Below are 23651 nucleotides of genomic sequence, written 5' to 3'. Positions count from 1 at the left end.
CTAACCACTCACAGCACTACCCTGATTTATTCCCTCGATATGAGCCTTCAACCACCGACTGTCCAAAGGGGGTTTGGTACTGACGGTGGGCGGCGTGACTCCGAAAAAACGGGAAACTAGTTGGGGCTGGGAAATCATACCCCCATCGCCCGGCTTCCGGGGATTCAGGGCTTGCAACGGCAGACGTCGGTGTTCGGGGAAGAAGGACAAACACCCGTCATCATTTCGACTATTCACCTCTTGAACAGCCGCTTCCCGACTGGAGCATTTTTTCGAGATGTCCAGGAAGCTCCAAAGGACGGAGGTCTGCGCCGACTGCAGCGCTCCAGGTACGAAATACTAAAAACCATCCCCTGGAACAATGCGCTGGCAGGGCGACAGTGTGCGGCTCTGAGGCCCGTGGTTGCTGTCATCGTCAGCCGGATCCCGGGATCAGGAAAACGGCCAGGGTTCCCAGGCGTCGGTTAGGCCTAAAATAAACAGTATGAAACAGGCGTATAGTCTGTGAGAAAAACATGTAGCTGGTAGCTCAGGGGTTTGCTACATCAAGCGGATATGTGTGTATTTATTTGACTCGATAAGCTGAAAGTATGGATAGAATGACAATATTGCTATGATAAGTTTGAGTGGCATATGTGTGGCTGTCTCGGCTACCGCCGCCAGGCAGCGGCGACACTTGTTTTGATATCAACGACTAGCGGACGCTTCCAGGACGTTAGCGTAGCCTCACTGGCTATTGAATGGCTCCGATGCAGTTTTTCTAAGTACGTTCATGAGTAATAGTATTGATAATGCTCGGTTTGGACACTAACTACGCTATGTGAGTTACACTACGACACGGGCTCTTCACTCTCGCCCGTACCGCTCTGAGGTTAGCGGTTTAGTAGCTAACAGCGTAGCTAACTTTTGCTAGTGGGTGAAGCGAAATGGTCATCCTTGTACAGCTAAACCCTTGACACAACACGCCCTTGTTGTCCCATAGAATGAGTATTGCCCCTCCGTCCACCAACTATTACATAGGACGGTCTGAGTTTTTTTTTTATTGTTTTGCCCCACATTAGAATCAACAGGACAGAGAAGCAGAGGCGAAGTGACAGCCACTACTAGTAGGCTGGGTAAATAGTGGTATGACGTCATATAACATTTTATGAGTGATTAAGTGATGAAAACAGTAATATTTATTGTTACTATACTATGCGCGTTTGTCTGCCCCTATTTCTGAATGCCAGAACATTGTTGTACCCATTCCATTGGTGCTGACAAATAGAAATGGGCTACATCATGGTAAATGTTTGTGTGTTTGCATAAATCTGGGTTATAGCAGCTGCCCTTCTGTCTACAGCTGCTCCCCATGTCGGGAGTGTGTGTGTGTTCCTATGTGTGCAGTAGTTTCAATGTGATTATCCATCAGCCCTTAATTCTCCAAATTGCATGCATGTATGACCCGGCCTACTCTCTGCTTCATACTTCACCTTTCTGCCACGGTAATATCCTATCCCATCTCAGTCATTCTTTGATAGTATATATTGATCACAAGTAGCCACATCATGTTTCAAAGTGCAGCTGTATATCCTTTGCTGCCTTTTATAGAATACACTGATTCAGCACAAACCGACCAACCTACTATTGTTAACTGCTGCTGTTGATGGGTCTATTGGTTATGGCCCTCTTTAATCTAGAGTCTGGCACATAACCTCCTCTGGATGACATGCATGCACACAGTCATATTTACACCCAACACAATGCTGACCTAGCCTCAAGTGACAGCCCACCTCTCTTGTCACCACACCCAGCGGAAGAACGCCATGGCTAGAAAAGACTTTGGATGCTCCCAGTAATAGACATGCCTTGGGAGGACTTGTGTCGTGCAGAGTGGACACAGAGCTTATACTGTAGCACTAGCACACATGGTACCACTTTGATGAATCTTTGAATTGAAATATCGCCACCTGCAACATGGCAAGTTGTGTCAGCGATAGATGTTCCTGTGCAAACTCGCCAGACATAAAAGCCTGCACTGAACTTGATTTGTTTTCTAAATTTGAGAAGCTTCTATGGAACTATGATTAAAAGTAGTGATACTGTGAACCTATGATTAAATAACAATGGGATAAAAGTATAACGCCTAAAGGGTTATATTGTAGTCTATAATTGGGCTTGGGAGTAGGCCGGTGTTGGATGTAGGGTAATGTGGTATGAAGATATTGTGTGTGTAGCTTTTAGTTTCTACTGAAAGCATGTCATGAATATTCTGTCAACTCCTGGTAGCACTTTTTGCTGATTGCTGGCTTGCACTCTTGTCAAAACAAAAAAACGCATAGCTATGTGAATTGTTACGTGGCTGTATAGAAAAATGTTGAAGGACAAAGCCTGTTTGTGAATTGAAAAATCCACATCAGTGGTCATGAGCAGTGTGGGAGTTTGGTATGGATGCTAATATGGATACATTCTTTTCCTGTGTAAAATGTCATAGCTTTAGCCTTTTGTGATAATGACGGCCCCCATATTTCATTGTGAATTAATCCAAAATGCACAACTAGATGTGGTTTATGCATTGTGTACAAAAAACTAAGTCAAACCTACCAACATTCTGCATCCAATAATATCTATACCATAATAAAAGGCTTTAATGGTAAAGCCGTAACATTGATCTAGCAGGATAGCCTGGCTATAGCCTATAGGGACACTTTTTTATGTTTATCACAGATTAAGGAATTGCCTTGTTGTAGACCAGCCTTTTAGAGTTTACAGGCTGGTGGTACTCCCAACTGGCAACGAGTTTCTATGAAAACCATTTAGTGCTTTCTCCTCGGCCGGCTAAAAGAGCACAGTTTTAGCTATAGTCATGCTGTAAGCCCCTCTAGTTTTATCTCAGTGTAAGAATAACGCCAACACCAGATGTGTGTACGCACGCATGTTGCTGTGCACACGCATGTGTTGTTTGTTAATTGTACCATGTGTCAGCAGCTCATCACATCAGGCTCCTCAGGCCAAAACACGACCAGACCGAATGACTAGTCTATGGCTGTGTCTCACAAGCATCGTCTTCCTTCCCTTGCCTTCATAGCTTTTGCTTCCTTCCTTTCTTCCTTGCCTTGCCTACTCTTCCTTCCTTATTTCCTTTCTTACCTTCCTACCTTCTTTCTGTATGTGGCCTACACACTTCTACTAACACAGGGCCAAGCGTCCCTTTCCATTTCTAGTAAATTCAAAAATTAAATCAAACCTCTGATGTCGCCCGACCCCCAGTATCGTAATCTCCTTCCCATATGCCGGTCCGAACAGGCAAAATAACAATCAAATGGAGTAAGGGAAACTTTTAGACAAGTGCATCGACTGTAGGAGACCAGCAGGTCTGACATTTTCACGCAGCCAGCAAGGCACCATTAGGTAAACCAAGCTGCTTATTACTGATTAAAGGTCAGAGTTGACTCTGTGACTTTCTGTATGTGTGGATTTCTACAAACGTATGCATGTATGACAGCGGTGCTGCTCTCCAACAGAATACTCTAAATTTCACTCATATTTCCATTTGCTCGACAGCACCGACTCATGCCCCCTGGCACGTTATTTTGAAAATAGGTTTTTTGACTTGAATGCTGTATCATTGTGTGAAAAGGTCACCTGATTCTCAGTCCTCTTTGATCGGAGGGGAATTTTTACTTGCAAGATAGCTATTAACTCACAAATGTTTTGCATTATTCACTATCAACTCCACAGTCCGCACACACACTGTCATATGTCAGCACTCTGGGTTCCAAATAGTGCAGGTAAATACAATACAAAAAATATTAAAATGAATGAGGTGTATAGAAGGATTAAGCCTTTGGCCTGTGTTTTCAGGATGCAAGGGTAGGGTAATTTTTGTAATTTCACTCCCACACTCTTTCTTTCCTCCCATAGCCAGTGATTGTGGTCGTGCAGTGCATGCACTTTGAGTGTCAGTCACCGTGATGTCCTGCGCTGAACGCTGCTATAAGAGGAATCAGTGTGTCCCACTCACATCCTAACGGACAGGGCCATGGCCAAGCTCGGGTGTCCTTGCTGCTGACATCCTCCGCGACAACTCCAAAACAGACAATGATGCCCACGCTCTGCCCGTCTGGCTAACATCATTTGTCCATCATATTTGCTTAAACCTTCTACTGAAACATGGGCAGCCAGTTGGAGAAATGAACAAACCACTCTGCCAATGCATCTTTTGGGTTCTGTGAAGTGAATGGAACCCAAGTGCTAATTTACTTTCTGTGTGGCGTTTCAGGCTAACCATTAGAGTGTATTACGGTCATTTACTGCAGTTTGCCAGACCTACTTGTGATCAGGAGTGTCGCATTTGGTCATTTCAATAAGGGGGTTGGCAGTACAAAACAAGTAGAATTATGCTGGTCTTGTTCTTTAGCGGTCTTCACATTGCATTTAGGGCATTGCGCATTTCAATGACTACATGTCTGTACACTGTTTAATAAATTCCACTTGCTGTCATGCAAGTCAGTTTTTTTTAAATGTACCAACTCGTCATGTCTTCGATCTGTATTTCTCCCTCTGACTATCACTTGGTGTGTGTGTGTGTGTGTGTGTGTGTGTGTGTGTGTGTGTGTGTGTGTGTGTGTGTGTGTGTGTGTGTGTGTGTGTGTGTGTGTGTGTGTGTGTGTGTGTGTGTGTGTGTGTGTGTCGCGCTCTCTCACACTCTGGCACCCAGACCCGGGCTGGACCAGCATCAACCGAGGGGTTCTGATCTGTGATGAGTGCTGCTCGGTCCACCGCAGCCTGGGCCGGCACATCTCCATCGTGAAGCACCTGCGGCACAGCGGCTGGCCCCCTGCACTGCTCCAGGTATGGAGGGGACGCCGTTGTCCGGGGAGCAGCGTTCGCCTTTGATGACTACTTTGCCAATAAATACATTTTCAGTGTTCTCAAGCAGTCAAGGATGAGTTAAATTCGGTGCATTCTCTATTATGCTGCTGAAACTAGGAGCCTGTGAATTTCTAGCAGATCATTTGATATATTTTCCCCTGGACCCTATGGTTATTCTACTAATGGTTCCATTGCAGGTGACCAGGGCTTAAATAGTCCTTCCATGTAGATGGTTATGTTGTGAAGTGAGCGTGGAGTTCTGCATTTAACCTGTGTGTGCGTGTGTGTGTGTGTGTGTGTGTGTGTGTGTGTGTGTGTGTGTGTGTTTCAGATGGTGCAAACCCTGGCCAGTAATGGGGCTAACTCCATATGGGAGCACAGTCTGCTGGACCCTGCTCAGGTGCAGAGCGGCCGTAGGAAACCCAACCCCCAGGACAAAGTCCAGTGAGTCCGTCTACAGGCCAAATGTTGCGAACTGGCCAAATGACTCACAAGTTCTGAGAAATAGGAGCCTCCTCCCCTATCAACTAGCCTCGGCAGGGTTCATTCATTTTTTATTATATATTTCTTATCGTAGCAACAAAACTGCTACCTATCACAGAGGAGAGCATTTGTCCTCGGCTCATTCTTAGCAGCAGAGTATTCCCTTGAGGCTACATATTAACTTCTCCAAAAGCCTTGTTCACTTTTCCTGCTGCAGCACTAACATCCTACTAACCCCACACGTTCCCCCTTTCTGCCCCTATGGATGCCCCCTTCAAGGCACTGCTTACTGTTCAACAGATGTCTAGGTTTACCCCATACATACATGCATGCATACAAACATGTGGAACTTAATCATGGTTTCTACTGTGGTCCCATAACTCTTCTTCTTCACTCCTCCCTTCCACCAACCCATCCAGTCCCACCAAGTCTGAGTTCATCAGATCCAAGTACCAGATGCTGTCCTTTGTCCACAAGCTTCCCTGCCGCGACGACGACGGCGTCACAACCAAGGACCTCAGCAAGGTGAGCGTCCCGGCTTCCAGAGGTCAAAGGTCACGGGGGTGAGCGACCACGGCTGCAGTTGAAGTAGAGTACAGTGGAGTCGCAGGACGTGCTGAGCTGCGCATAAACACGTTGTCGCCTAGAGATGTTGACGCACAGAGAGCGCGCACAGAAAGCGCGCACACAGAGAGCGTGCGCACACATTTGCTGGAGCACTCCGGGGGGTTGTGAATGACATAGCAGGAAGATCTAAAGTACTCTATAGCTACCCGGCTCCACGGGTGTTTCTTATGCTAAATTCTTCTCTCTCTCTCTCTCTCTCTCTCTCTCTCTCTCTCTCTCTCTCTCTCTCTCTCTCTCTCTCTCTCTCTCTCTCTCTCTCTCTCTCTCTCTCTCTCTCTCTCTCGGGCGTGTCTCTCTCTAACATATCCTCTCCTCTCGCGTTCCTCTTGTGTGTCACCTCTGTCTCTTGATCCGCCCACCTGTCCCTCACTCACAACCCACATATCCCCCTCTCTCTTTATTTCCTTTCCCGCTCCAGCAACTCCACTCCAGCGTGCGGACAGGGAGCCTGGAGACGTGTCTGAGGCTGCTTTCCCTCGGAGCCCAGGCCAACTTCTTCCACCCGGTCAGCACCTCGGCGTCCCTCACCGGCTGACACACCCCCATCTAAACAATGAGCCGCACAGTGGCATACCTTACCCAGACCCCTCCCTCCAGGCTTCTGCTGACTTTGTTTTGTTTGTGTGTGTGTGCGTGTGCGTGTGCGTGTGTGTGTGTGTGCGTCGGCCCTTCTTTAATTGCGTGTGCTCCAGGAGAAAGGCACCACACCCCTCCATGTGGCGGCAAAGGCAGGCCAGATCCTGCAGGCAGAGCTGCTGGTGGTGTATGGGGCGGACCCCGGGGCGCCCGACCTCCACGGGCGCACGCCCATGGACTTCGCCAGGTAGGGGTCCCGGGCACGGCGGCCGCAGAACACTAGGGAACCAAGAGCTGCACACAGTCATTAGGGCTAGGGATGGTTAATACAGTTATCTTACTTTATTTATCCTTTATTTATCCAGTTCTAAACCCATTTATATTAATAATCCCTTCTGCAAGGATGACCTGGCCAAATAAAAAACATCATTTTCACATGGTTTGGGACAGTGTAATTGTTTTTCAGTTGGTGTGACTGACAACAATGAACAACATATGATAAGCCTGCTTTCTGGGGACAAACTGCGACACATTGTATTAGTTAATTTAATGCTTCAGAAACAGAATCTTTGCAGCCGGTTCTAGGAAATAACACCTGAAAGGTGACGATTAGAACTTGACACCAATGGAAATGTGTAATGTACATTTTTCCAAGAGTTGAGGATTATTCTGACTTGAACAAAACTCATTGTTTGGTCGGTCGTTTGGATAAATAAAAGCTGTTACTGAGGTGGTTTCCAGTTATTCAGTGTGTGTGTGTGTGTGTGTTTGTGTGTGTGTGTGTGTGTGTGTGTCTTCCAGGCAAGCAGGCCAGATCGAGCTGGCAGAGCGGCTGGTGGAGTGCCAATACGAGCTGACTGACAGGCTGGCCTTCTACCTGTGTGGCCGACGCCCAGGTGAGCCACCGCAGCAGCAGCAGCTCTCCGCAGCTCTCGGCTCAAGGCAGAATTCCTCAGGCCCAAATTATATGGTGGCTGCCTCAGAATGTGCAGCATTCTCCTCTCTGAAACAATGTTGACGACCTCCACGCGCCTGGCTGCCTTCACTTGCTTGTGTGTTTATTTGATTATAGTTTATTCTAGCCTATTTTTGTTTGTTGTGTTCTCTTCAAGTGCATGCTCTTTGGGTTGTCTCAAATGGAATTGTCTTTAGTTGTGTTCTATTCTATTTAGCTGCATTCTATTTTCTTTGGCTCAATGCAATGTCTTTCTTGTATCAATATTATGTTGGTGTCTTCCTACAGATCACAAGAATGGCCACTATATCATTCCACAGATGGCAGACAGGTGCGTACCGCAGTGCCGCTAGTGGGGTCATTGAGTGTGTGTGTGTGCTTCACTTTCTAGCCTGAGATGCATGAGAGTGCTGTAGTGTGTTTGCATGAAGAAGAATCTCTTCCCTCCAGAAAATGGGCAGGGGGGCTAGGAACAAGGCTTGTTTGCCTATTTCTGGCATTCGGTGTACCATCTGGGATATTTTTCCTAAATTGTATTATTATTATTGGTATTCAAATGCCAATTTGGTACGATTTTGCCAGTTTTGCTAAATAGTCACTAGTAAAATCAGGATCGACTAATGTGGATTGTCCCATGTAACTATTTATGATAGAATTCTTTGCCAGTTTTCATTAATTATTAATACAAAAATGTATTAATGCAAAAGTAGTCTTTTGCTTGTGTACATGCATGAATAGATGTGTCTGTTGCATTTAATTGTTTATCCAGTAGGTGGCACATTTGTATTTGTTAACCTTCCCCCCATAAGAGTAAAAAAGGGGGAGAAAGGCCAAGCTGACTGTTGTTGTTCTGAAAGCTGTATAAAGTAGTTCCTGCAGTCCAAGCTAAAGAGTTGGAACAATTCTTGGGGAGGTTCTTGATTATACAGAATGAACCAAGGTGTAAACTAAGGATGTTTGGTAAATCAAGTGTGACATTGCTTGAGGCTATCCATTTCAAAATAAATGTGTACATGTTGAATTCAAATTGAAAGCATGAATTGGAACTTCAAATTCACGCTTGCTTAATCAAACTCTTCCAATTTGGAAATGTCGGACAAGGCTAGCGTGACTCGCTATTGATTTGTTATGCAATGGCCTGTCTAACTCTCTTCCTCTGCACTGTTCTGTTCTGGTGAATGGTATCTCTTTAAAAAAATACAATACATTTTGAATCAGTGTTCATGTGGCCACTGTACCTGTTTTTTATTTTTCTCTCTCACACCCTCTCTTTTACCTTCACTTGTTTCCTGTTCTCTCCATCTTTGCCACGCTTGGTGGAGCCAGGGCTCGTCCTAAGTGCCCAACACAGAGGTATCTTTGCTTTCACTTTCCTACTCACTCCCTTGGTCCACCGGAATGCTTCTCCCTTCCACTTCCTGTCATCCTCTCCCATAGAGTCCCCCCATTGTGTCCTCTGATCCATGAACCTTTTATCGGTTTCACAAGGAAAGATGGAAAGTGTGGTAGATTAAACTCGATAGCGGTGAGGAAAATAGAATGAGCCACTGTCTGCAATCGTGATGTGTATTTTGCTGTTCCATCCCAAACAAATATGGGAAAAAAATGGAAATCTCCTTTCTCAATAACAATCTTTATAACATATGTATTGAATGATGAAAAACATTTATTATATGTTCCAACAACAAAATTGAGAAAGAAACAGTCTTGCACAATGTGCTGACATCGGCATCCATGGGTGAAGGAGTAAGGTAAAGTCTCGATTTCCATGACGGTGTCACACGAACACGCATTGAGAGATTTTAAACATGAGGTCAGGGAAGCGTTTGCGCTCACACAGATTTACCCAACGTGTCCATGTGAAACCCTCTCCACTTGTGAATACATTGAATGTAAAGGAAGTCTGTATCCCTGTATGTTTAGCAGCCTTACTGTCTCGCAATGCAATCAAGTGACAGATCTCAACTGTGTTGTATAGTCATCGACTGTTTCATCCATACCCCCACCCCCCCAAAGCCGATTTTGTAGGCAACTCCCTTACTCACCACGCTCGCTCATTTGATCACTTCCCCGCCTCATCTTCCTCCCTCCATTCCACCCTCTTCTTCCTGCATAACTCTCTTCCTCCCTCTACCTGCTACTGCTGCTCTCTCTCGCTCGCTCTCTCTCTCTTTTTCCCTCGCTCTCTCTCTCCCTCTTCCTTTCTGGCATCTCTCTGACTCACTGTGTGTGTTTCTCTCTCTCAGCCTGGACCTCTCTGAACTGGCCAAGGCTGCCAAGAAGAAGCTGCAGGCAGTGAGTAGGAGCTCGGGGCTCCAGATCAATAGTTCTTCTCAGCCAATTGTCGGGTTGAAAAAATTATAATTAAAATAACGTGTCTGGATAACGATCAACACTCCTTACTCTTCAGTCAATTAGTAAAAGGGTCGGCCTTGTTCAAAGCTTCTGCAAGCAGCTGCATCCGAAGGCATATTAATTTCATTATATCTCACTTTAAAAATGTCTTTAAGGCTAATCCGACTGAAATGCTGCTGTGTGTGTCAAGTGTGTGTCAAGTGTCCACACACTGTGATGTCGGTATGGTCTGTCCCTAAGTGTTTGGTGTTAAATGAGTCTGGCGTGTGCTGTGTGTGTTGGACAGCTGAACAACAGGCTGTTTGAGGAGTTGGCCATGGATGTCTATGATGAGGTGGATCGCAGGGAGAACGATGCCGGTGAGTCTCTCACTCTTGCCCTCGCTCTTTCCCGCCCAACTCAAACATATCTCACCTGGCCTTTTTTGCCGTCTGACCCCATCTTCATATCTCTTGCCTTGATCAAAGACCAGATACATTTCTCTCCAATCTTCATGGTATGACCGTCTACTAGACAAAAAAACACACACAAGGTCCATACCAGAGTTCAAGACCATGATACACAAAAACATATCGCAGATGATACACGTATTTAAGTGTGCACAGTGTGGGGAGAAAGCTGGGGAGATTAAGATAGATAAAGGTTAGTGGAGGGGAGGGACGGACACATGAAAGATGGAATGCATATAGAGAGGAGGCACAAGGAGGAGAATGAAGAGTGCAAGAGGAACTTATGTGCGCAGTTGAGGAAGCCTTTCTTTTTCCCGAGTTTCTTTCCTCCTCCTGTGTCCCTCTCCCTCCCTCATCTTTCATTATTTTGTTGTACTTTTTGCCAGAGGCACACCAGACACACACACACACACACACACACACACACACACACACACACACACACACACACACACACACACACACACACACACACACACACACACACACACACACACACAAAATTATATCCAACAATTTCACGACCTGAAAGTTTGATCATTTCCTTTTCCTTAAAATAAGCCTGCTTGCATGTATGAAGGTTTGGACTGGACATTGAGCTGCCAGTGTCAAGGCTATGTTTCTGTATCCAAAACACACACATTCTTAAGATACGCGTGTGTGTCTCTCTCTCTCCAGTGTGGCTGACGACTCAGAACCACAGTACCCTGGTCACAGAACGTAGCGCGGTGCCTTTCCTACCGGTCAACCCCGAGTACTCTGCCACACGGAACCAGGTAACCACACACAAAACACAACAACACACTGCAGCAATCACGTCCAGATGCATGTTGAGGCGTATGTAGGAACGCGCCTACCATCTCCCACTCTGCTTCTGATGGCAGAACCTGAAAGAGTCGACGAGTGGAGCGTGCAACAGCAAAGAATTAGATCATTTGTGAAGTTGCAGTGCTTGTGAATAAAGAGCGATGGCTTCCAGCCTCGGTGGATGTCAAGAATGGGTTGCAATGATTGCGTAATGGACGGCACTGTCCTCAGCTGTACGAGGGACGGCAAAAGATGTTGTCCAACGGTTTTTAACATCTCTCTCGTCTCCCTCTCTCGTTCCCTGGCTCTCGGCCCTCAGCTGTTTAGCTCATGAGTGTAAACGTCAGCCCGCACTGGCTGAGCTTCTTTGTTGACAACGCTCTGATTGGAGTTGGAGACTGTTTGTGTTGGGCGAGCTGGAACCCCAGACTCTCTTTAGGAAGCGACTCTGTGCTCCTCTTTGTGGTCCTCGTGCAAAACAATGCAGTATGAATAAACGTGCAATCCCGTCGTACGGTTTGGTGCATGGATTCCAACGGACCGTTCTTATTTAAACAGCGGCGGGGATGATGTAATTGCACGATGCAGCTTATGTGTGTCTGTCTTGTGTGTGTGTCTCGGTATGACATGTTTTTTCCACAGCTCATGCCTGGTGACCACAGCAGCGGCAGTGGGCCCGGGAGCCAGGCCCACAGACCGGGGGGGCAAGGCAAACTCTGTGGGCCTGGCTCCTGCTGCAATGCCTCTCGACTGCACAACTCATGACATAACTACAGCTTATTTTTTATGGTCGAATTGCGCCTGTTTCCACACGTGTGGGTGTTTTAAGTCCTCTCTCTCTCTCTCTCCCTCTCTCTCTTTCTCCGTCTTCCTCGCTCTATTTCTCACTTTCACACTCACTCTCTCTCTCTCTCTCCCTCTCTTTGTGTTTTTCTCCCTCTGTTTGTCTCTCCTTCTCACGCTGTGGCTCTCTTCCTCCTCTGGTGTCCCTCAGGGTCGTCAGAAGTTGGCCCGATTCAACGCGCGAGAGTTTGCCACGCTCATCATCGATATCCTGAGCGACGCCAAGAGGAGACAGCAGGGGAAGGGTCTCAGCAGCCCCACTGGTGAGACCACACACACACACACACATATACAAGCAAACACACAGGCTTTCTCATACACTCAACCCACGCTAATGATACGATATTATAATGATAAAAGTGTATGGCTCGGGCTTCAGGGGGGAAAAACTTGAGTTTGAAAGGGTGGAAAATTTGCAAACCGAAAGATGGCGACGAAAGGCCATCGGATTTAGCAGCGCAGTGTCTGGGAGGAAGGACACGCAGACCAGACCCAGGTTTTTTTATTTGGACTCATCCAATGTGATTCATCCAATGTGACATCTGCAGACATTCAGAGGGAACGGAATGTACACACATTCGCTAAAAGACCATTTTAATGGTCACTTGCATGTTAATGCAAAAGGGACACACCGATTCCGTTGTTTCGTATGATATAATATCGTCGTACACGTAATGCAGCCGGGTGCAACGTGTCTTTAAATACCGGAGGGACGGACTGAGGGAGTCTTCAGCTGGTCTCAGTACACATTTCTTCATCCTTTTGACCCTTGACCCCGCAGACCCGCTGGACCTGGGCATCGACGACGACGACGACCAGCACGACTACGACAGCGTGGCCTCCGACGAAGACACTGACAGCGAGCTGACTGCCCAGAACAACAACAACACCCAGCGCAACAACCGAGCCAAGGTAAACAACAGCGAGCTTTCTAAAAAAATAATGAAAACGGAAATTCACAAGCAAGCCAATGCTCGACATCCACACACACACACACACACACACACACACACACACACACACACACACACACACACACACACACACACACACACACACACACACACACACACACACACGTTTTGTGCAGTGCATATGTTGAGGGTTGAGACACAGTGAGAGTCGCAGCCATTGACCTGTATTTTCAAACATGCCCACACACACAGAGACAATACAAGGACTAGCTGCTAGTTACTTTGATAATGTGGCAACTTTACACAATCTAAGCCATCGCCCTGAGCCTCTGGAATCTGTCCAAGAGCGAAAGTAGCAGCGGCTGGAGCTGCTCTGCCTCTCTTCCCCACTGCCTGCCTGTCCCAGCATGCTTTGCAGGGATCAGCTACAGTTGGGACTGCCGCATAGCTCCTGGCTGACATCATCAGTTATTCTGGGATGAGCTCATAGAGACATTGTTCGTGGAGCGGGAGAGGGTGAAAGATTACTGGTGGGTTTGGAAAGTCACGATTACAAATGCAAAAGGAACGGAGACAGTGGTGGATAATTGGGAGAAGTGGAAATGGCAAAACACCTCATTATACATGTATATAGTTAATACTTAATACTAGTATTTCAATGTATCTAACTAAACCTATTGTTATACCTTGATTAAAAACATATACACATAGAGATTTGTTTGCAACAAAGCTCCTGTGAAACATTTCTGCTCTTTCTGCTCTATGCGAAATATGAAAAGGGATCATGAAAACAGTGAGTAAGTGAAAACCGGAGGGGAAGCAAGCTCTGGAGTAATGCTGTGTGTAATGTAAGATTTTGAGTGTGCCAGACCATAACGTGGAGCACAGAGAGAGTGATAGTGGGTGGGCTGTCAGGGACTGTCTGAGCACGCTGCTGCCACAGTAACAGGCTGGGCATAAGGACGAGTAGCGAGCATGGATGGAGAAAACTGAAACGTGTGTGAGGGGCAGAAAGCCCTGTCCTAAAGCCCTTCAATGCATCTCTCTAAGAACTAAGCTCCTTTTGTCCCCAAGTGAATAGAGCCTTGATTTGTGTGGATTAATTCATGCACTCGGTGATGAGGCTAGAGGAGGGGAAGACATTGACAGATTTGGTCTCAGAACACTGGGCATTTCTTTTCTACCTATGGTGCGGCGGGAGGGATCACACACCTTGGCGCATGTTTCATATTTATCTAAAGAGCCAGTCAACCCACTGTTTCAGCTGGATTTCAAACACAATGAGTTTTAAAAAAAAGTGTTTCGGGAGAGTTTTAGGACAGACGGGGGCGTGTTATCGCCATGGTTACGACCCACGCCAACTTTGTGATTTTGACTCAGTGTTTGAATTGCGCTGAAACAGGGGTTCACCCACACATTAATGTGAGCTGCACAGGCACCATCATGTTGCTCCCCGCTGATATCTGTTACTTTACCTCCCTGGCCGCTCAGAGCATGGACTCGTCCGACCTGTCGGACGGCCCCATCACCCTGCAGGAGTACCTTGAGGTGAAGAAGGCCCTGGCCTCCTCAGAAGCCAAGGTCCAGCAGCTGATGAAGGTCAACAACAACCTGAGTGAAGAGCTCCGGAGACTCCAAAAGGAGGTAGGACGCAAAGGAGGGAGGCAGGGAGGGAGGGAGGGAGGAAAGGAAAGAATGGAAGGAAAAGAATAGGGCTTGACAAGATGTTGAGAATTAAAAACACTGAATTGTTCTCACTTTTAGCTAGAATCTCACCATCCTAGTTTCATTGATGAGTCTGCCGCTATCTGCATCATTTTGGTTCAAAGTAAGAACAAACCAAAGAAGCCTATGAGGCGAATTGACTGCAGATATACAGATCGGGTTGAGAGACGCGGCCAAAATAACTTGGCTTCCTACAAGTCAAAGTGGTTTTGGCTGTCTCACACACAGGGGTCTACATAATGGACGCTTGATTAACTTAATAACCGCAGTGAGGGTCAACGCTTACAATCCTCCCCAGTGTTCCATCGTGTTTCACCGACATACTGACCTCATTGTCCATCGTGATGCTCTGCTCAGCCTTGACTCTGTGTACCTACTGCCTGTGTTGTGCCTTCATGGCCTCTGGTTCGCAGGTCTGATCAACCAAAGAACGTGAGCCAAACACCTTATCTGCTCAGTCGGGCAGAACTTTTCCACACAATCTGTTCCGAGTTTGCTGTGTTTCATTGTCAAGGCTTTTCACTAAGAGGACACTACTTTGGTGCAGGGTGCCATTACACCCCTAACACAACCACCACCCCCGATGCCCTAACCCAACCTCCATATAGCAACATATGTATGTAGCCTTCCCCCCCCCCCCCCCCGTCTTCCCCCAACCATTTCTCAGGCCTCAGCTCTAATAACGGCATGTAAGCTAGCCGAGCTCCCCCTACTACTCCCTACCCTCCCATTCCTTGATGTGATCGACTATCCGTAGCCTGGTGGCGGGAAATCCCAGAGACCGGCCATGTTGTTGTGGCTGCACCGAAGCTCTTCGGTTTTCCGGACATAGGGTTACCAACTCTGCTTCCCCCCTGTTCTGCCCCCCCCCCCCCCCCCCACGCTCCCCACCCCCATACTGTGTCAGTGGATGCTTGTCCTTGATCACCTGGTTTACATCCCCCTCCCCCCCTCCCCCCTCCCTCCCTGCCTCCTCACCCATTGTCATTCCCTCCCTTTGCTTTCCACCCGCCCATGTCCATCCCTTCAACCCTGACCCCTCCCCTCCACACCCCCTCCCCCTCCTCCTTCCTCCCGTAGATCACACGGATGCAGACGGAGAACAGTTCGCTGCGGGTGGGCCAGCAGGCTGGGGGGCCCGCCGGCCATGGGGGTCCGGGTGGTGGCGGAGGAGGCCACTGGTCTGGGGGTGGGACCAAGGCAGGGTTAGGAGGAGGAGGAGGAGGAGGAGTTGGTGGAGGGATGGGCGGTGTAGGGTCCGGCGGGGACCCCGCAGGGCTTTACTCCCAACCCCACCCCCACCGGCGGGACCGCCAGGCCTTCTCCATGTACGAGCCCGGGGCCGCCCCTGGCCCCAAGGCCCACGGCCCCCCAGCCCTGGACGCTCATCTAGCCCGCCTGCAGCCCCTCAACACAGCTAGCGTAAGTGTCTCTCGCTCTTTGCTCCCGGGACTCCTCGTCCAGTGCCCGCGGGCGGCCCCCTCCACCTCTGACTCTCTGGGGGCCAGACGGGTCGACCTGTCTCTCTCCTTCCTCCTGCTCACGCTCCTCTTCCCCACCTGCATCTAACCCTCCTCTTCCCCCACCCCTCCGCCCCTGAGACGTGCACACCTGCATGCATCCGGTTCAGATCTAAAAGCATAGTACTCGCGCCATGCCAGCACACACCGCGACACCCATCGCTATGCCTTCAGATCCACACTGAGCCGGCGCATGACGTGTTCACGCCAGGTCAACCGGTGGACGATGGGTCAACCTAGTAGTATGCCCCTTTCACCTTTTTGTACCATTTGTGTTTAACTTGCAGCTCACTCTGCTGTCCTCCTGCCCGGTTGGAACTCTCTTTAGTATTGAGACCCTGGATACTGATGCAACTACGATACATGCACAATGCTTGGGAGGGTTTTCAGGTTTCTATGTTAATTGGACCAGCTTCTGCACAATGCTAAAATGTTGGCAGACAACGGTGTGTTCATATGATAGTTGCTGGCCTGCCAACAACTCTTGTTGGGTTCAAAGTCGTGTTCCCAGCCAAAAGCAAAACATAGAGAAGCATGTTCCTTTCACTCTCTCTACAGGGACGCTGACACACACAGGCAGAATCTTGCCACTTTCTCACATTTGAAAATGCACAGTCATTGCTAAATAAAGCTCTCGACCATCAAGAAAACTTTCTCACACATTTGTTTGCACGTCCATCCAATGAGTACAACCAAATGTCATCGCTGTTCCGTCTACTCTTTTACCGTTTGTATGTATCTTTTCCGCCTAGCTGGTCCTAGTTCTTCACTGTACATCCATGATGTAACATTCAGGTGGATGCACTCTGGCGTTTTTCCCACTATACTATACTGGCCTGGTTCGACTCTGCACGGCAGCATTTTTCTTTCCATACACCCCGCTTGAAGGTGTGTCTTTGGCCCCGTCCAAATGACTCTGGAGATTTTAGAAACACGTATTTCTGTGGTTTTGCCTTGTGTCCACATGACAACGGAGGTTTTGGGGCCTGAAAAGACTTTTAAAACTGTCAAACTGTGTGGACAGGCTGAACAGTAACTATTTGAAAACGATGGTGACATGCTGGAGTAGAAAGCTGGCTTGTGGTTTTCATCTTTGTTTTTTTTGCATATTTTAACAGAAGTTGATACCGCCTCCTACTGGCCTGGCATACTTACTACACCATTTTCACTCGTTAGTTTGTGGGTGGACGAGGATGGTCCAAAAACGTTATCGTGTGGATGCAAAACTTTCTGAAAACACAACAGAAACTATTAAAAACCTCCCGCATGGTGTGGACAGGGCCTTTAACTGATGACGCACTCATCTTGAGTCGATGTCGCAACAATGCTCTACTCTTATTGCCCGGCTCGGCCAAAAGTGATAATGGAAAAACGCTATTTGTCTGTCTGACCCCTGTTATGTCTTCCATTCTCCTAATGTTGTTATTCCGCTGCACAACCACTGTTTACTGCAATACACATTTAGGGAAATAAGCCACACTGTATATCAGTGCAGCTGTTAATATTGGGTCTCACTGCACTGCCATTGAGCATTTTGGATAGTGTGTGTGACCACAGAAGTTCTTTTTCCCTTTTCTTCCCTGTGCCGTCCTCTCCAGACAAGGAAGGTCCCTGGTGGTCCTTCACCCTATGGGGGTCATCACCTGTCTGCCTCCTCAGAGATAGGCAGCAGATACACGGTGGGCTATGCTTTCATATTAATCTTCTGAAAGGGACAACATTGGTGATTCTCAACCGGTCTTTGTGTCATTGCATGTAGGGTAGTGTATGCAAATCTACAAAGGTTAACATCCATCCAGCAACCAAATCTCCCTTCTCATTGGCCATTGCAGCGGGGAGGTCTGGGTGGAGAGTTAACCGCTGTTTGTTTGCATATGCTACCCACGTTGTAAATGACACACAGCTGGTTGCAATTCCGCAAATAAGATCCCTTTGTTTATCTCCCATACAATTAGCACCTGTGACTCAGGTTCAGAGAGCCCCCCCCTCCGCCTTTACTCTGTGCCGTGCATCTGGCCTGGTTTAATCCGGTTGGAGCCAGTCGGGTCGCGCTCCCTCTGCTCGGGGGGACCCGGGGGAGTTCTCCTTTCGGCCCCTGCCAGCCAGTATCTCCGGTGACGCGTGTGGGTTGACCCCTGATGGGATATGGTATAAACCAGGGCCCGGCGGGCCGCCTGTTTTGGACGTGGCAGGCCCACGCACATGGAAAGGCGGCATTTCAGGAAGACACGCGCATGCTCACGTGCATGAGGACGTGAGGAGTGAGCCTGTCGCGTGCCGTCTCTCTCCACAGGGCTCCAGGTTGGAGAGGCACGGCAGCGGTACGGACAGCGACTACGACAACACGCAGGTCTACGACGTGTCCCTGAGGTCAGAATCAAGGGAAATCCCAGCGCTAACTATGGGACGCTTTAGCCGTCCAGCTACCCGCTCCCTCGCTCGCCACTTATTAACAGAAAGGCGTACTCTATTTAATATTCTTTCTTTTTTATTATCAATAAGCTAATGATGGTGTGTGTGTGTGTGTGTGTGTGCGCGTGCAGCATGGGTCGCAGCAGCGAGGAGGACGGGCGCGGGGACTCTGAAGAGGGTGGGGCGGGCGACGCGGCCGAGCCCGACCCCACCCTGCCGTGCACAGAGGACGTCATCCTGAAGACGGAGCAGGTGACCAAGAACATCCAGGAGCTGCTGAGGGCCGCGCAGGAGGGGAAACACGACAGGTACCCACCGCGCCCGCACACACCTTGTTGGGCGCCTTTTTGGATCAAGCATTACTGCAAGGCATGATGTGTTTTGACAGTCGCTCCAATGCAGCGGAGTACATGAATCAGCCAGTTACATCAACTGTTGAGGTCACAGCAAGCCCCCCCTCTCTCTGTCCCCCCCCCCAGCTTTGTCCCGTGCTCAGAGAAGATCCACTCTGCCGTCACTGAGATGGCCTCGCTCTTCCCAAAAGTAAGTGCACCCATCTCTTTAGTTTTTATTTGCTTTTCAGCTCCCGCCATTTTGTGCGCGACGGCCTCTTCTCTGCTCTCCATGTCATTTGGACAGTTTCAATCAGGGGTTCAGTCAAACTATTTAAGAATTGTTATCGAAAATAGTTTTGATAGCTTCAGATTCAAAAATAAACCCAATCTATGACACTATAAATAAAGCTGGTTAGCATTATTTATGTTCTTAAAGATTTTATAATTACAGTGCACTGAATAATTCAGTTATAATTAATTAAGTCGACTAAAAATGTCTTAGTGTGAGATCGTCTCGCCTATCCACTGTTTAATTCTGCTTCATCTGTTTATTGTATTAGTAGCAACACTGGTCACTATCTTTACAAACGGGTGTGGCCACAAACACTCACCTTCCTTCGTAGTTCTGTTTCTTCTTTTTTAACTGTGTTTTCATGTTCGTACGATGTGTCAAACCAATTTGCCCATGCGTATTAGCCTGGAACCTCTCGGTTCACTTTTGATTTCCATGCGTGTTCCCATCGGGCGCCGACTCCTGTGGTTCCCGGGCTGCCGCCTCCTGACTGTTAGCTGTTGTGTTAGCGCCGCGCGGGCCGCGAGAAACGCTGTCTCCTTCAGAGCCGTGCACAATGCATGCTGACGAGTGATCATGAAACCTGACCGTGACCTCCGCCCTTCCCCTCGCCTTCCTCCCCAGCGTCCGGCCCTTGAGGCAGTCCACTGCTCCCTGCGGCTTCTGGCCTCCAGCGCCTCCCGGCTGCAGGTGGAGTGCCGCAAGGCGGCTCCCGTGGACCCAGGGGCCCCGGCCGTGGACTACCAGCTCCTCACGCAGCAGGTCATCCAGTGCGCTTATGACATTGCCAAGGCTGCCAAGCAGCTGGTCACCATCACCACCCGGGAGAAGAAGCAGTGACACGCGCCTGGAGAGAGAGAGAGAGACAGAGAGAGAGAGAGACAGACAGAGAGAGAGAGAGAGAGAGAGAGAGGAGGAAGGGGGCGCAGATGGATGGACAGATAGACGGCTGGAGTGGGTGAGAGGGAGGACAAGTGCATGATTACAAGGTGCGGGTCCAGAGGAAGACTGGAGGAGACGCGATGGAGGACGAGAGGAGGAGGGCCGAAAGGGGATTGATGTAGAGGGGGCTACATGGAGGGAGGGTTGGGGAGACGAGAAAGCCAAAGGAAAGAGGCAGAAGAGTCCCTGTGGAGAGATGTAGAAATATTTTGACCAAGTGAGACACAGGGGAGAGAGAGCTGGGGGGCGGGGGGGGTTCCTATTGAGGCGGCAGCGTTTGCAATGGTGGGTGAATGTTGTTGCGGTGGACCCCGGGAGTGGCGCGCACTGTACCGCCTCGGACCGCCCTGGGAGAACACGGCATACGCTCAATTCAGAGCCACGTGATTGGTCCAACGCAGATCTTTTTATTTATTGAATTGCTTTTCCCTCTGCAACCACACACACAGACACAAACACACATACACACACACACACCCTGGGATAAATACACCATACCCTCCCATTTAGGACCCCGAGAGGAATATTCCTCCTCTCTTCTCTCTCTTTGTCTCTGTCTCCGTCTCCAGTGAATGGAGAGCAGCAGAAACAAGTCCTTCTCTGTGCTCTTGACCCGCTGTCCAGACAGGATGTGGCAGGGTTTCTTTGCACATCGTGAAGCCCCCCCCCCATCCCACTTTAACAACCAGAATCAATGGATTCCCCAGATCTCCCGCTCCCTCCCCCTTGGTAGAGGGGACACAGCATAACGGCCATATTCCTCATTTTACTATTCCTTTGATTCTTTTGGACTTTTAATTTTGTTCTTTTTTCTTTCCTTTTGTTTTGTCCAGATCACTAAGGACAGCAAAATTACTGACTTGTAAAAAGAAAAAAAAAACACTTACACTGGAATAATTTTTGCTTTATTGTTGTTTCTCATGCCTTTTTTTTTTTTTGTATTGTTGATATTCCTACATGTGTTGTCATGATTTAACCGTTATTTTTGGTTTTATTTTATTGACTCGGCTATGATCCTAATTCAGCAGAAATGGATACATGACCACACACACACACACACTAACCTGTGAAGCCCTCCTGGACACTTCCACAGCACTCTTTCTTTTCCGAGTGACAGATGAGTATTATGTTTCTATTGATTTGTATTTTCTGTTGTCATGTTTCTTCCGAGCCTGTCACATTGGGATGTTTCAATGGCCAATGGAGTTGAACGGTTGCCTGAGCTTGGAGCTCACTTTTGGTTTTTTTCAGTTTGACACATTTTGACACAACGCCCCCTAGGGGCCTCAATTCTCCTTACCTTTTACTTTTTTTCCTTTTGGGGGCGTGCACTTGGTTCACCTCACAAACCTGCCTGACTTAACACGACCAGTGGGGGTCATCTCAGTCCAACCCACCCGGCCTCCCCTCGTCCCAGCGCTGTGTTTCAGACCAGAATGCCAGCTACAGTGAACGGACTAAACAGAAAAAGCTCTGGGGGAGAAAGACACAGAGACGGCTCGCGTGCTTCAGCATGCACGCATCTCCAGTCGGCGCTGAACACTGCAGCCTTGTATTGCATGTTTTCAGTGAATGTTCAGCCACACAGTAGACCGGTACACTACAGCAGTGAGCTGCTATATTAGCTTCATTATAGACTGGGTCCATGTCGTTAAAAACCCACTGATGACGTCTGATTTTACGGCTTTATTATGAAAGAGAATGGAGAGCGTCTCAACATGCCCACTGGGAGACCATTGTTTTCACATGTTTCAAATGCATTAACTGTTCAGGCTGGTTAGCCTTCCTACTTTCTAGTGACGCAATCAAAGGGCACGCTCCATCAAGCTAGGTTTGTTTTTTGGGTTGCTCGGCACAGAAGGAAGTGTACTGTTGATCAGGGCCCTCCCGGTAGTCCCGCCCACCCGGTCATCTCGAACCTCTGCCAATGGGAGACGGTATTGGGAGCTCAATATCTCCCAAACAATGTGTTTTGTTAGTTTACTCTTTTACATTAAATGCTCAGCACTTAGCCTCACACGGGGTCAACGATCGCCGTCACTTCTGTTACCGGCCGTAAAGGGTCCAATCGATCTGCCTATGGGGGACGTCGTCCTACTCTGAACCCATGCTTCTTGTTGGCCTGCGGGTGTTTCTACTTCTCCGGGGGCCGATTCCCTCAAGTGGTCCGTGGCACAGTAGGATCGCTTCAGTTCTTTACGTCGGGAGCCTCGCTACACTATCTGTGTATTTGCTTTGTTCATGCAACTATACAGGGGACCACAAGAGCCAATGGGCTGTTTCTCAGTCTGGGGTTACACACACACACCTTGTTACAGGGTGTCGGACAAATCGTTTTGTCGGCTTATTGGTTCTCAGCCCTTATTCCCGAGTCAATGCAAATCATGCGTAAGAAACTGTAGTGAATTGGGTTTGCCTTTGCACATCATCATCTCCTGTTCGACTGGCTCGGCTCCAGCCATGTTGTACCGTCTGCTGTAAGAGACACACACACACGCACAGGTGCACATACATACTAAACACACTAAACACACACAGCGGGGCCAGTAGCCAGCTGTCATTCAGCGTCGCCCGAGTCCTAGACTAGAGCCATATATATGTATATGGATATATGAACCTGTTTTTCATGATATATTTTATATTAAGCTATATGTTAGGATTATGTTTGTAAGATATTTATGTCTAAAGAGTGTTTTGCCAAGGCTCCAGGCAGTGGGATCTCGGCACCCGTTCTCCAGTCAAACAGTGGACCCAGGCAGCCATGCACTTGATCGTCTAGCGCGTGTGTGCGTTTTATATTGCCTTTGCCCTCTGCCATCTCGTCCCCTAGTTGCATTTTTGTACATTGAGCATTAAATGTTTGTTTTTTTTTTACAATGGAACAAATCATTCTGCGCATGAAACTGGCATGAACAAAGCAGAGGAAGCGGCCTCTGTGCGCTTGGGATAATTTCTTACTGTCGAGGGGTTTGATAAATACACTACTAAGAAACATTTTGGGCGACGTACACGCCCGACACTTTAATTTCTGTGTGTTTTGTTCTCCGCCGTGCAAAGGACACGGGGCGCGTAGCGGTGGGCCTTTGGGATCAGAGCAGGGGGGAATGTCCGAAGCACATTCAGGTATCGCTCTACAATCATCTCAGTCAGCGGTAGGGGGAGGCCATACTGCACAGGGTCTGGACCCCCCCCAAAACACCCTAGTGGACACTACGTAGGGTGCCTCAAGGGAGGGGAATGTTATGTTTTGCTTGTGACCCGCCCAATGTCTCGCACACTTTCTACACAAAGAACGCAGACTAGAGCGCAAAACATACTCTCTCTCTTGCGCGCACACACACACACACACACACACACACACACACACACACACACACACACACACACACACACACACAGCTCCAAAGCCGCCCACAAGTACATGAATTCCTACAACACTTGCAACCAGCAAGCCATGCTTATTATTTGCGTGCATGCATGCATATACACACAGACTGATGAGCAGGCGATGTCCAGCCCTTGGCAGTGGGCTGTACGCTCTGCGTTCTCACAGCTCTACACG

General features: G+C 48.4%; 1 protein-coding gene across 2 annotated transcripts; it reads left to right on the top strand.

Annotated features, from left to right (window-relative positions):
* The first annotated feature begins 3 nt into the window (after positions 1 to 3).
* git1 (G protein-coupled receptor kinase interacting ArfGAP 1) lies at positions 4 to 23527 on the top strand. Of its 2 annotated transcripts, XM_079733606.1 has the most exons (20): positions 4 to 329; positions 4700 to 4833; positions 5186 to 5298; positions 5757 to 5862; positions 6383 to 6469; positions 6657 to 6787; positions 7342 to 7436; positions 7784 to 7826; positions 9742 to 9790; positions 10137 to 10209; positions 10978 to 11075; positions 12101 to 12212; positions 12731 to 12861; positions 14355 to 14507; positions 15669 to 16010; positions 17707 to 17787; positions 18402 to 18478; positions 18652 to 18828; positions 19000 to 19063; positions 19772 to 23527. In XM_079733606.1, exons 1-20 carry the CDS (start codon positions 278 to 280, stop codon positions 19985 to 19987), a joined length of 2334 nt encoding a protein of 777 aa, XP_079589732.1. In that variant the 5' UTR covers positions 4 to 277; the 3' UTR covers positions 19988 to 23527. The 2 variants fall into 2 exon arrangements, with proteins under 2 accessions (XP_079589732.1, XP_079589733.1); XM_079733607.1 differs by lacking the exon at positions 17707 to 17787.
* Positions 23528 to 23651: the final 124 nt, after the last annotated feature.

The sequence above is a fragment of the Pollachius pollachius genome, assembly GCF_949987615.1.
Source record: "Pollachius pollachius genome assembly, chromosome: 3".
Taxonomy (NCBI): Eukaryota; Metazoa; Chordata; class Actinopteri; order Gadiformes; family Gadidae; genus Pollachius; species Pollachius pollachius.
Note: the sequence above shows the minus strand (reverse complement) of the source record. Positions and strands in the feature narration are given on the sequence as shown.

Coding starts and splice junctions, on each gene's coding strand:
- git1 (XM_079733606.1), top strand. CDS start 278: ATGTCCAGGAAGCTCCAAAGGACGGAGGTCTGCGCCGACTGCAGCGCT. Junction 330..4,699: donor CGCCGACTGCAGCGCTCCAG/GTACGAAATACT, acceptor TCTGGCACCCAG/ACCCGGGCTGGACCAGCATC. Junction 18,829..18,999: donor CAGGAGGGGAAACACGACAG/GTACCCACCGCG, acceptor CCCCCCCCCCAG/CTTTGTCCCGTGCTCAGAGA.